General features: G+C 42.6%; 1 protein-coding gene across 4 annotated transcripts; it reads left to right on the forward strand.

The window, feature by feature from the left end:
- The first annotated feature begins 1,041 nt into the window (after positions 1-1,041).
- On the forward strand, positions 1,042-11,954 carry HEY2 (hes related family bHLH transcription factor with YRPW motif 2). Of its 4 annotated transcripts, none has more exons than XR_009054332.1 (6): positions 1,122-1,271; positions 3,208-3,286; positions 3,416-3,499; positions 5,858-5,939; positions 9,960-10,797; positions 10,890-11,954. XR_009054332.1 is itself a non-coding variant. In XM_057739268.1 (6 exons), exons 1-6 carry the CDS (start codon positions 1,189-1,191, stop codon positions 10,702-10,704), a joined length of 981 nt encoding a protein of 326 aa, XP_057595251.1. In that variant the 5' UTR covers positions 1,122-1,188; the 3' UTR covers positions 10,705-11,954. The 4 variants fall into 4 exon arrangements, 3 of the variants coding, with proteins under 3 accessions (XP_057595250.1, XP_057595251.1, XP_057595252.1); XM_057739268.1 differs by having other exon boundaries at positions 9,960-10,601; positions 10,694-11,954; XM_057739267.1 differs by having other exon boundaries at positions 1,042-1,271; positions 9,960-11,954.
- The last annotated feature ends 496 nt before the right edge of the window (positions 11,955-12,450 follow it).

The raw sequence follows: 12,450 nt of genomic DNA on the forward strand, positions 1-12,450 counted from the left end.
AAGCGCGATTTGTTTTTCACGTACGGAATTCGAATTTACTCTCCCGCGGCGACTACCCAAACCAGGGAGTGTGGAGAACTGCAATTAACTGGGAAACCCAAGCCCGAAAGACTCGCACTTGAAAAACTGCTAAAACTGTGTCCTGAAATACCCGCCTCATTGCTCCAGTCCTTCCTGCCCACCAGAGTAGACCCAACTCCAGGCTACGGTCCACTCCGCGGGATCTATGATCCACAGCCCCAGCGGCCGAATGGAAAGAACTGATTCTGAGGAAATCGAAAATCGTTTGGCGGCCCGTCTCTCAGACCCTCCGACTGCCAGCGCTTAAGTACCTGGTCGGGGAAACTCGGTCCTTATCTGGTCACAGCCCTGAGGCCGCGGAAGCAGCCTTGCGAGTTGCCAGGGAGAAAAGCAACTTTTATTTAGGGTTTTCAAAAACCCCAGAGGGCAAATGTGACCGCCAGGGTCAGTCAGTCAGCAGTTTTGGTCCAGACAAGGGACGGCCGAGCGGGGCGGTTCGGTTAAGCCGCGGCGCCTCCCGACGTCACACACACTCGCTCGCACTCAGCCACGCGCTTGGGGTTATTTTTTAAACACCGGGCTGAAACCTCACCGGCAGACGGCGAGGTGCGGAGGAGCGCCAAAACCCACGGTCCAGAGCCCGCCCCTCGCCGGCCCGCCCCCGCCCCCGCCGCGCCAGCGCCGGCGCCCGTGCCCACGTCCGCGCGCTTCCCTGTGTGGAGTTAGCAAGCTCGCGCTCCCGCTCGCCGCCGGCTCTCCCCGCCCGCGCTCCGCTCCCGGGCCCCAGACGCGCGGCCGCGTTCCCACGCCTCTGCCCGAGCTCCGCGCCGGGCATTGGCGAGCGCGGCCCCGCCCCTCCGCCCCAGCCAATCCCGGGCCACGCTCATCCCCGGGGAGGCGGTGCCCGGCGGAGCCGCGGGGGCCTGCGCGCGGGAGGCGGGCGAGGGGGCCCCGCCCGCCAGGGGAGGCGTGGCCGGCGCCGGCTCTTGCGGCCGAGCTGGGCTGCGGCGTGGGAAAGAGCCGCGAGGAGCCGACCACGCCGCCGCCGAAGCCGCGCCTGCCGGGGCCTGGGGAGGGCGGGAGGGAGGAGGTGAGCGGGGAGGGCGCTGCGTTCCGCTCGGCGTCCGTGGCTCCGGCCCTGCTGCGCCCCGCGTGGTCTTGGCCGCGATGAAGCGCCCTTGCGAGGAGACGACCTCTGAGAGCGACATGGACGAGACCATCGACGTGGGGAGCGAGAACAATTACTCGGGGTGAGCGCGGGCCCGGCGGGAGCTGCCCGGAGCCCGAGGCATCGGGGAGCTTTGTGTACGCGCGGCCCCTTGGAAGTCCCGGGGTTCCTCTCCGCCGCGTTCCAACGGAGCCGGGAAAGTTTTGCCCGGAAAACTTGGAGCGGTGGGCGCTCGCGGAGCGCGTGTTGGGGTGGGGCGAGGCGTGTGGGTTTGCACCCTAGGGGTGGGGCGGCTGAACGTGTGCCGGCCTTGGCGAAGGGGGGTCCCCGGCTGTCAGCGTTGGGCGCGCGGACTGGCACGCCCGGGCGACGGGCGACGCCCCCGCCACCGAAACTGTATTTGGGAGCACTTTCCAAATGGGCCAGGCGAAGAGGGGAAAAAAATAAAATGATTTTTTTTTTTTAATTTTTAAAGAGACTAACAGATGACTTGCTTTTTGGAGAAATTAAAGCAATTTGCGATGTCAAGGCTAAGTAGGCTGAGATTTCCAGGTTGATCGTCTGTGACCTGGCTGACGGGAGTTTGAGTGACAGATGTAAGGATCCTTTCGGGCATCATCTCTTTGCTTGTTCCTAAATCTGGAAGATATCGGGGCCGTGATCACGGAAGCCAGACCTCCGCTTTCCAGTGACAGGGGGAGGTTATGGAGGCGTCGTAGTGCCAAGGCGGGTCAAATGATAATTGCTTCTAATTGGCATCCCCAGAAGCACCTTAATTATTTATCTGCAGCTGTCACTCAAAGAGCAAAATGCTACGTTTGGAAAACTGGTTTTCTTCCAATATTATTATTCTAATATGTACAGACCTTAGCCTGGAATCAACAAAAGCAAAGATATTTACTTGAAACGTTGTTTGCAAAGTATCTTCTAATTATTAAAGTGTTGTTGTGTCATCTTAAAAAATGAGATGTGAAAAACAAAAGATGTCATGTGAAAGGTGAAACCAGTTGAGAAGGGAGTGGGAATGAGGGGAACAGTTAATTCAGAAATAAGATCCAGAAGTGAGAAGGTGAGGTAATAAGAACCTGGTGTGTGCAACATTTCTAAAATGAAAGAGAACAAATAACAGGAACCTGGAGAATTTGAGAACATAAGGAAGCAGAGTATCCATGATTTATGAAGAGAAACAGATACAAACTAGAAAGGATCGGTAAAAAATTATGTGACAATGTAGTGATTTGAATGAACTTTCGATATAAAGCATTTTTTCATTAGCAAACTCACGATGGATTACAACTGAAAGGTTTAGGCTTAGATTGAAGGCTGAGAGATACTCAGCTAGAGTTTTATTTTCAAAGTAAAACATTTACCTAGTAGTTGATCTAATTTAATTTTTCTGTTAGTGGCATATTTAATTTGGGGTCATTCTTTTGGAAAATTAACATAGAAAACATTGAATTTGTCATTTTTTTCCCTGTATGACTAATTGGAGTTTTGAAATAGGTAACATGTTTATTTCAAAGATTGCATCAAGGGACAACAGTTTGACATGCGATGACTGTATATCTGTTTGATAGTAGTGCTAAACATGGCCTTTATTTTAAAATAGCTTTGCTTTGTTCAGTGGGTCTGACCAGAGGGGGGAGGAGGGATGCTGTTAGAAATTAGGTGATTTTTAAGAAACATTTATGAGTGGAACTAGGAAGTACTAATATCTAACTTCTCACCCTGAATGCCCATAACTGTTTCATTGGGAGACTCAATAAAAGTTTAGGGATGTTTTTGCCAGTGGATTTGGCATCTGGATTACTCATTAAAATTGAAAAAAAGGTACGGTTCCTACCTGAAAAGAGATATGAGGGCTGAAAGCAAAGTCTGTTAAGAGCGAGAATTAAGAATAAAATAACACTGATCTGAACTGTGCTATCACTCTGAATATTTAATGGGTGCCGTCAAACACCCAGAAGAAACAATTGTTATGTTAATGCTGCATCTGACAATCTCTTCTTATTTCATAGGCAAAGTACTAGCTCTGTGATTAGATCGAATTCTCCAACAACGACATCTCAGATTATGGCAAGAAAGAAAAGGAGAGGGGTATATGATTTTTTTCTTTTTACTTCAAGTAATCCAGCCTAATGTGTAGCAGTTGTATTTTTCCATTATGAGTAATTTTATCATTGTGTATTCATAAACTTTTGTTGTTGTTTTGCTTTTTGGGGATAGATAATAGAGAAAAGGCGTCGCGATCGGATAAATAACAGTTTATCTGAGTTGAGACGACTGGTGCCAACCGCTTTTGAAAAACAAGTAAGCTGCCCCCCACCCCTGACCACCCCACCAAAGAGCTCAAAAAATCTGATTTTCTCATCTGGGAATGTGGGTTCTTGTTAAAGCTCATTAAAATAATGGTGTATGTGCCCTGATCTGGCACAGAGCAGCTATTTCAATAAAATGCTTTGTTGTGGCAAAACTATTAAAAACATAATCCATCATGAAGTTGAAAAACATTTCCATTCTCTAGCTTATTTTCCCCTTAAGGGTAACATGTTCAAGTTTTCTCTGTTCTTTCTATGAATACCAGTAGTGGTTTTGTGTAAAACCGAGCTGTGTGTAGTAGTCTTCTCCTTCTGAAAAGCTATCTATGTGAAATTTCACTTTTGTCTCAAACTGTTTTTTAAAAAGTAAGCTTTTTATTTTAAAAAATAACCAAAGCTGAGGAAGTAACATCTCTAGCTCTATTTCCTAAATAATAATACTAACAAAATTTGTTTACCAAACCACTTGGTTTCGTTTTAATCCCTGGGCTGAGTGATGTTTGTTTTGAGGCATCTTTGTGGAAGTTTGGTAAAAATCAAACTAGCCATAAATTCCCCTTTTCAGAAATTCAGGTATTCCTTTACCAAAAAAAAAAAAAAAAAAAAAAAAAAAGGAGAGAGAGAAAAGAAAAAAACAAGAGAAATAAAGAAAAGAAAAAGATTTTGCACACTTAGTAAAGTAGGAAGCCAAATGTTTAAATCTTACTTTGTCGTTTTGGAAGAGTTGTGTTTTTCCTCCTGCTGGGATGGCTGATAGTCAGATTTCTGAGAGCATCTTTCAAAGAGTGTGGCATCATACCCTTGTTGAAAATACTTTCAATTAAATTCAAATGGGTATAAGACAGCAGTTGTTTATTCCATTTTGTCATTTACTTCATGAACCACAAACATTAAAAAGCAAGCCCTACAAAGCCCTTGGAGATTATCCAGAAGCTGCAGTTTTGTTATTAGTCACTTTCACTGAAACTACTGTACATATTCATGAAAAAATTGAACATTGACAGAAGTACAAAGTGTCATATGCTATTGATTATGCATTTTTAAGAGTAGAAAGGCACCCACTCTATGCTGAAACTGTCGTTGATAAGGAAACTGTAACGGGCAAATTGTAGCTTTGATTAGTAGCATTTCCTGTGACAATACATTGAAAATGAAAATATCAGTAATAAATGACATTTTTACTTTCAGTACTGAAATGTCTACAGTTATGAGGAACAGTTTGGTGATTTTTTTTGGTGGGGGTCGGGGGGATGTTAGATTTTTTTTCTTAAATGTCGACTTCAACCTTAAAAGCAAACCTCAGTACTCTGGCAGTTAGTTACTATAAACACAGGCTTTCCCATTTGCTGAGCTTGGCGACCAACCCTAGTGAGCTGGCCCTGTCAATATGATTAGAAGAGTGTTCTTTTGAGCAGTTTAAATAACTCTGGCACTCTCACCATGTACTGGGTGCTGACAATTTTCATAAAACAAGTAAAGCATAGGAAGCTGAAATAAACTTCAGTTTCCTTTTCAAGAAAACATACTGATTTAATTATTTAACTCTTCCAAGAAATTAGAAGCCACCCACAACCCTCTGAGACAGTTTGAAATGACACATTTGTATTTCAGTTGGTTTCCAGAGGTTGCCTTGTTTTAAAATGGGTAAGGGGCATGAAAATATAATGACAATTTTATTAAGGACTGTTTTAAAGGATTCAAATATCCTTAAGCATTTTTGATGCTTATTAGATAAGAGGTAGATTATGCTTCCTTGTTTATGATCTTGGCATTTACACTGACACCTGCTGGTAATCATTGGGAAAGAAAACAAAACCTTGAAAGTCTTCCCTTGGCACTTTTGGTTCTATACTTACAGTGGTGTAATATGAAGTACCTTAAAGGCAAAATAGAATTTTCTGTTTTTGAAAAATACACTTTTAACAATAATTTGCTGAGATCCTAATTCCTTTCCCTCCAGAGTTGGATTCAACTGATCTAGACTTTAGCATTGTATAAGAGTATTGTATATCCCCTAATAAAATAAAGTATGTTATTAACCAGGGCAGAGATTGATGCAGCTTGACATTTTTGCAGCTGTAATAGTTTGGATGGCGTGATCTTAGTAGAATTATTTTTGTGTTTAAAAATTATTTATTATGCCTTTTAGTCTTTAAAAGTTAAAATGGCAGATATCTGTCATTAGGTGCGACATTAGTGTTTTCATGTAAAGTTCAGAAAGAATTCATATTTTTCTGTGAAAAAATTAAACTTAGAATTTTCCAGTGAGAGGAAAAATTGAAAATTTAGGGTAAATTGTTCCAAATTCATTTCCATAGGACTTATAAGACTTTATTATTTGTTTATGCAGGGATCTGCAAAGTTAGAAAAAGCTGAAATACTGCAAATGACAGTCGATCATTTAAAGATGCTCCAGGCAACTGGGGGTAAAGGTAAGTAGGTGGCTTCATTCCCCACCCCCCTTTCTACCTTTCTTTTTTCATTTTTTCTTCCTAAGTTTGTAAGGAAGTCATAGTTGAACAGTTCTTTAATAAGCTGAGATAGGAGGTCCCAGATTAAAGCCGTGGAAATCAATGCTAATGGCAGGATTGGACTCGTGGGAAAGAACTTCTGGAACAAAAGAAGCACTTGACCCTGGGCTTGTGTTTGCTTTCATAATACGGTGGGAGTAAAGCTTCATTCACTGCAGCCTCGTCAGAGATTTGTTTGGGACTTTCAGAAGTGCATGCCAGAATTTATACAGAAAGACAAAACAAACACACAAACATCCAAACATAAACAGGAGGTTAGAGGCAATCTTTTTCTCATCTTCTTTCCCTCTCCCCAGTCCCCCCATTAAATCAGGGATAGGACTCAACATAATGCAGCTATTCCAAAGGAAATGAATTTTCATTGTTGTTTTCAGAGTTTGGTTGGTTTTGGATTTAGACCACACCGAGCATTTGAAGTGCAGGTAGTGAATCTCTGTCCTGGAAACCGCTGATGCAGCAGTCATTCCTGCAGAGAGCAAACAGGAGCAGATGCCCTGGGCTCAGTGCTGTGGAGAGATGTCTTCTGCACTGGATAGTGATTTAGGGAAGAATAGTCCAGAGGGTCAGGGTTTGACCCTCACATCGTGCTATAAATGGACTTGAGGTCCTGAACACTGTAGTAGTCATTCATATTTCATTATCCCTCTTCTCACACATCATTCAGACTTGATTTTGCCCTTTCGTATCTTTTTCACCCTTCAAGCAGGCCTTTGGTATTCATCTTAGCCCAGGGTGCTGTTCTATGTATTTGATAACTGGGTAAGGAGAGGGTACCACAGGGGCTAAGTGCTGCAGCTGAAGGCTGAAGGTTCTCTGCAGAGAACCCTGAAGGCTTCTCTCTACTCAACATTAGGCTTTTACTCCATAGTATCAGAGTTTACGCTAGATCAGGGCAGGGGCAGGGCATTGGAGGGAAATAGCTGTGTACCAGTTGGTATGGAAGTGTTTCCGTTTTTAACTCCAGCTGCAGACCTGTGGAACATCTGCCCTGACCTTCACCATCTTTTACCTGTGTCAGGTGGGGGGTGATCGTTGTAAAGGGACGCCCTCACACACGATGTAACTTACCCTCTGCTGTACCTTCTCAAGGAATCGTCCTGCAGGAATAACCATCCTGCACGGGTATGGAATTGTGATTTCTACCCATTAAAATGTAACCCTCCACACAGGCTGCAAATATTCTTACGTAATAGAGAAGAAAACTGGTTGAAATTGTAGAAGCTGGCAATCCAGCCCAGCTCGGCCTCTGCCCCACCTTTAAGCCAAGACAGAGGTGCTAGGCTGCGCGGGGAGGCCTGTACTAGCACTCTGAACTCTCAAGGCGCCCCCAGCCCCAGGATTCTGTCTCTACACCTGCTACCTCAAGACATTAGGAGACTGATTGAGTTAGTGATGGTGCAGGGAAAGCTGTTTGATTGTTTTACCTCCCTTGGCATTGTTAGCCACAAGGCTAAGAATTTTTATCAGTGTTTCAAATATTTGGCATGAGCTATACTTCTAAAGAGCAATATTGTTCTTATGCCTTATTATAAACACTGAGTTCCATCTTGGTTGCTATTCTTGGCTACCTGAACAATCCTAAAATTCGTCCCAAAATAGTTTGTGAACAGACATTTCCGAGCAAGCTCCATGCAAGTCGCCTGACTGCCAGGTCATTAGAGAGGTCACCTCGCAGGAGAATATGTGGGCCTTGAGGAAGGGGGGCTGGCATTGTGGGCTCGAATTGTTAAAGACACACAACTGCTGTAGGGGCTTCATAATGTACCGGTGAAGGACAGAGACTCTGCAGTTGGGTTGCCTGGTTTCAAATCCTGGCTCTGCTTTTTTTTTTTAAGCTCTGTGACCCTAGATAAATGACTCATCTTTTCTGAGCCCCTGTTTCTTCATTTGTAAAATGAGGACAGTGATAGTGTTTACTTCACAAGGTGGTTGTGAGCTTATTCACTTAAAGCCCATAGAGCAGTGATGGAAGTGGCGTGGACCCCTGTGCAGTTATAATTGGCCCAAGATCCAGTCACAGGAAACAGCTGCTCATCATCATCTCCCTCTGCATTCAGCAACGGTATAGGAGTTAGATAATTTATATTCCTTAAGATGCAACAGAAAACTCACCCATATATAACAACATATAGCTAGCAAATCACAAATTTCAATTACTTCATGCCAACTCATGAAAATTCTTGGAAGCTCCTGGGGTACGATTCTGTTAGTCCATTCTTTAGTCTGTCTTGGTGTAGCAGTAGATTCTAGAGAGGATTTAGTAGAGTAACCTAAATTTCTAGATCCCTTTGGGTTTCTGGACTCTTGTCTACTCTGACGATTACCTCCGTTCTCTCATGGAAGTCAGAAGTCTGCAAAGCTTTACAGAGAACCCTGAGGACTCTCATGTGAAGTCTTTCTTTGGAGGCGTCTTCTTCAGGAGAAGCTTTCCCTCCTAATGCCAGTGATTTTATTGCTAACGATGCTGAAGTCCTGGGATGATAACTGTTTTTGTTGCTGATCTTCCCCATTTCATGATATCCTCTTACATCAGTTTTGTGCTGTGGTTATTACTGTCTTAATGGTGTATATTTTTTCCCAAAATCTTGTTCTGGCACCTCCAAATTTCTGTTGAAATTCTAGCTCTTGGACTTTGAATATGGTGACTACTACTTTCTGAAGTGCTTTGATTATAGAATAAGTAAGTTTAATTGCTAATAGATGATAAATGAAACAGAATACTTTGATCTACAAAAACATAAAAAAGGTAACGTAGTAAATGCCTTAGATGAAAATAACCTTGTTTGAATGTGATATTTCTCATTTATGTATACACACATCCCCGAAGTGAGTGGACTAAATTTTAATTTGAAAATAGTTTAAAAAAAAGTTGCAAATGAGAAAAAAATCTGAAAAGGATATGTTTATACATATCAGAGGTCACTTATTCAAAGTGGTGACATTTCTCCAAATGTCCAATTAGTATCAGTACCCTAAATTGGCACTGATACTAATCAGATGTTACTATTTTCTATTCTAATGTATTATCTTTGGATAAAAAGGGATTCTCATAAATGTGACCAGCCCTAGCCATTTTTTATGGTAGTAACCTTAGGTATAAGGGTATGTGCATACACACTAACACGATTAATATACATTTTTCTCTTGGATGGATGCCAGAAAAAAGTAAGCTAACCAATTGGAAGAAATATATATTTGGACTTCAGGAAAACTAGGAGTTATAGTAATCTTATATCAGTAAAGGAGCCTTATATTACCTGATAGAAAAATAAGATCTTCAGATTAGTAACCAAATTTTTAAAAATCATTTTGCTCCTTTAATTTTTTTCATACAAAGTAATGGCGTTTTCATTTTGTTGATTAAAAAACACCATGAGTCAAGAAGCATTTATGAATTTATTAAGCAGTTCTAGCACGTTTCTAAAAGTCCTCAAACTGCTCATATACATTTCACATCTTGGTTATAAATGCCAAGAGAGTGAGGTTGTTTCAGATAAACCCTTTAATCTTCAACTCATGTGACAGAGACAGAGAGACTGGTACTCTGTTATACCGTGAAAAAGTTTACTAGAAAATTTCACTATCCCACAATACAAAAGAAGAGACACCATTTTTTTTTCTGGTAGTGTTTGAAACACAGATGTTCTTAATTTTTTTCCCCGCTGTGATATTTGGTTGCAAGAACAACTGTAGTATATAGCATTGCCAGAGTTGTCACACATGTGAATTGCACAGTATACGTTCTTAACTTCTGCGAAAATCACAACCATAAATAGCTGGCAACGTTTTCAGAAAGGATCGTCATTCTGCTTAAATCCTGAAAGACAGGGTAGAAGGTAGTTGGTGGTTACTCTTAGTAATTGTATCACTCTCTCTCTCACTGTCTCTCCTGGCCCCCACTTTACTGAAACCTCCTTTTAGGCTACTTTGACGCACATGCTCTTGCCATGGACTTCATGAGCATTGGATTCCGAGAGTGCTTAACAGAAGTGGCAAGGTACCTGAGCTCCGTGGAAGGCCTGGACTCCTCCGATCCACTGCGGGTGCGCCTGGTCTCTCATCTCAGCACGTGTGCCTCCCAGCGGGAGGCAGCGGCAATGACCTCCTCTCTGGCCCACCACCATCACCCCCTGCATCCACACCACTGGGCGGCGGCCTTCCACCATCTTCCAGCAGCCCTGCTCCAACCCAACGGACTCCACGCCTCGGAGTCCACGCCTTGTCGCCTCTCCACCACTTCCGAAGTGCCTCCTGCCCACGGCTCCGCCCTCCTCACGGCCACGTTCGCCCACGCAGACTCTGCCCTTCGGATGCCATCGACGGGCAGTGTCGCCCCCTGCGTGCCACCTCTCTCCACTTCTCTCTTGTCCCTCTCAGCCACGGTCCACGCGGCCGCCGCAGCAGCCACGGCAGCTGCGCACAGCTTCCCTCTGTCCTTCGCCGGGGCGTTCCCCATGCTCCCCCCAAACGCAGCTGCAGCAGTGGCAGCTGCCACAGCCATCAGCCCGCCCTTGTCGGTATCCGCCACGTCCAGCCCTCAGCAGACAAGCAATGGAACAAACAGTAAACCTTACCGACCCTGGGGGACAGAAGTGGGAGCTTTTTAAGTTTTCATTGAACTTCTTGCAGTAGTAACTGAATGTCCTTCATTTCAGAGTCAGCTTAAAACCTCTGCACCCTGAAAGTAGCCATACAGATGTCTGCAAATCCACAAAGGAACAATAAAGCTACTTGAGACACAAACCTCACAAGTGGAAATGTGGTATTATCTTTTTTCTCTGTTTTGGTTTAAGGCAATTTGGTAACTGACATCAGCAACTTTTGAAAAATGTCGTACTTGTTTCCATTTAGAAGTCTCCTGGAAAATATATGAACTGAACCATCCAGCAGTGCATCACGATGTCTGAATTGGGGAAGAAAAATGCCCTGACTGAATTCTCTTGAAACTAAATGGAAAAAAATATTCATGTTTCATAAGTGCCTGAGCTAGTAAAGTTTTCTTTTGAACATACAATATTGCATAAGTAAAGAAGAGCGTCGAGATTAGGTTAAGAAAGGATAAGGGACAGAAGTCTTGCTTTAGGCTGCAGACATTTTAGTACAATACCAGAGAAGAGCACTCTGTTGAAACCAACAGGTTTTTATGGCCAAAAGGATTGCTGAAAATAATTTTCAAGTTGAAAGACCTAGTTTTATCTTAGTTTGCTTCCTTTGTACGGACTTGCCAAGTGGTGACATATAGCAATGCATTAGTATAAGCAATTATTACATCAGTGCTCAGATCAACAAGCATTTCTGCCCTGCCTGCAAACCCCCAGGCACTTTTTCTTCCATGGCTCAAAATATGGTGCTTGTTTATATAAACGATGCATTTATAGAGTGCACCTAGAAGCAGTTGCCTACTGTGTGCCCACCAGAAGCTATCTGACTCATGCCAACTTGAAAACTCTCCAGTTTGTAAAAGTTTAATTTATTCCATTTCATTTGGATTATTTTTACATATTTATCCTCTTCATTTCATCCTGATAACATGTAAAATCTGTTCATGTCACCTTTTGGGGAGAAGTTGCATTTCTGGAAGTGAAGAGGCAGGGAGAGAACAATGGGAAGAGAAAAGCCACGATTTTTAAATGTCCTTTGTCAAGCTTGTGATTGTGTTTGATTCCAAATCAAGATGAATGTATGCAATGGGATGTACATAAATTATTTTTGTCCATGCCTAGACTAGTGCTACATAATGGTGTTTTGGTTTTGTTGTTTTTATTTTGTTTAATGACAAAATAATCTCTTAATACTTGGAAATTGAGCACGTGAGATTTTATGTTTGAAAGACAAAGACACAGCATGTATTATTATGCACTTCATTTCTCTGCTGTGTGGAGAAAGCAATAAACATTATGAGAATGTTAAACATTATGCAAAATTATACTTTTAAATATTTGTTTTAAAATTACTGTACCTAGTCTTTTTTGCATTACTTTGTAACCTTTTTCTATGCAAAAGTCTACATATCACTAATTAAATGAAGTCCTTTTTGATCATTTTTATGTGGATGAGTTGCTTTGCAGAAAGGAAAGTTGACGTGAATTTCAAGCAAGGCCTTATTTCATGAACAAATTAAGCCATGGCTTTTTTTTTTCTCTTTCAAAATCATTTGATATAATTCACAGCCTTGAAAACAGCATGCATTTGAGCTTGTAAATCAGTTAAGCATAGGTGAGCATGACATCATTTGGAGGAGAAAGTGATCCGTTTCCTCTGCCTTTTATTCTTAACCATGGGTCTTGGAAAAGCGTGAATACCAGAACATCAAATAAGAGTATACCAAACATAGGGTAATAAGCTTGAATGTGTCATACATTTTGGAACTCAGAAATATTTATAGAGTGTTTTTAAAACATCACATGCATAC

The sequence above is a fragment of the Hippopotamus amphibius genome, chromosome 6 (genome assembly GCF_030028045.1).
Source record: "Hippopotamus amphibius kiboko isolate mHipAmp2 chromosome 6, mHipAmp2.hap2, whole genome shotgun sequence".
NCBI lineage: Eukaryota > Metazoa > Chordata > Mammalia > Artiodactyla > Hippopotamidae > Hippopotamus > Hippopotamus amphibius.

Bases quoted from the DNA above. Each gene is read 5' to 3' on its own strand.
- HEY2 (XM_057739267.1), top strand. From the start codon at position 1,189: ATGAAGCGCCCTTGCGAGGAGACGACCTCTGAGAGCGACATGGACGAG. The intron at 1,272-3,207 runs GTGAGCGCGGGC...CTTATTTCATAG, and splicing joins AGCGAGAACAATTACTCGGG to GCAAAGTACTAGCTCTGTGA. The intron at 5,940-9,959 runs GTAAGTAGGTGG...ACCTCCTTTTAG, and splicing joins CCAGGCAACTGGGGGTAAAG to GCTACTTTGACGCACATGCT.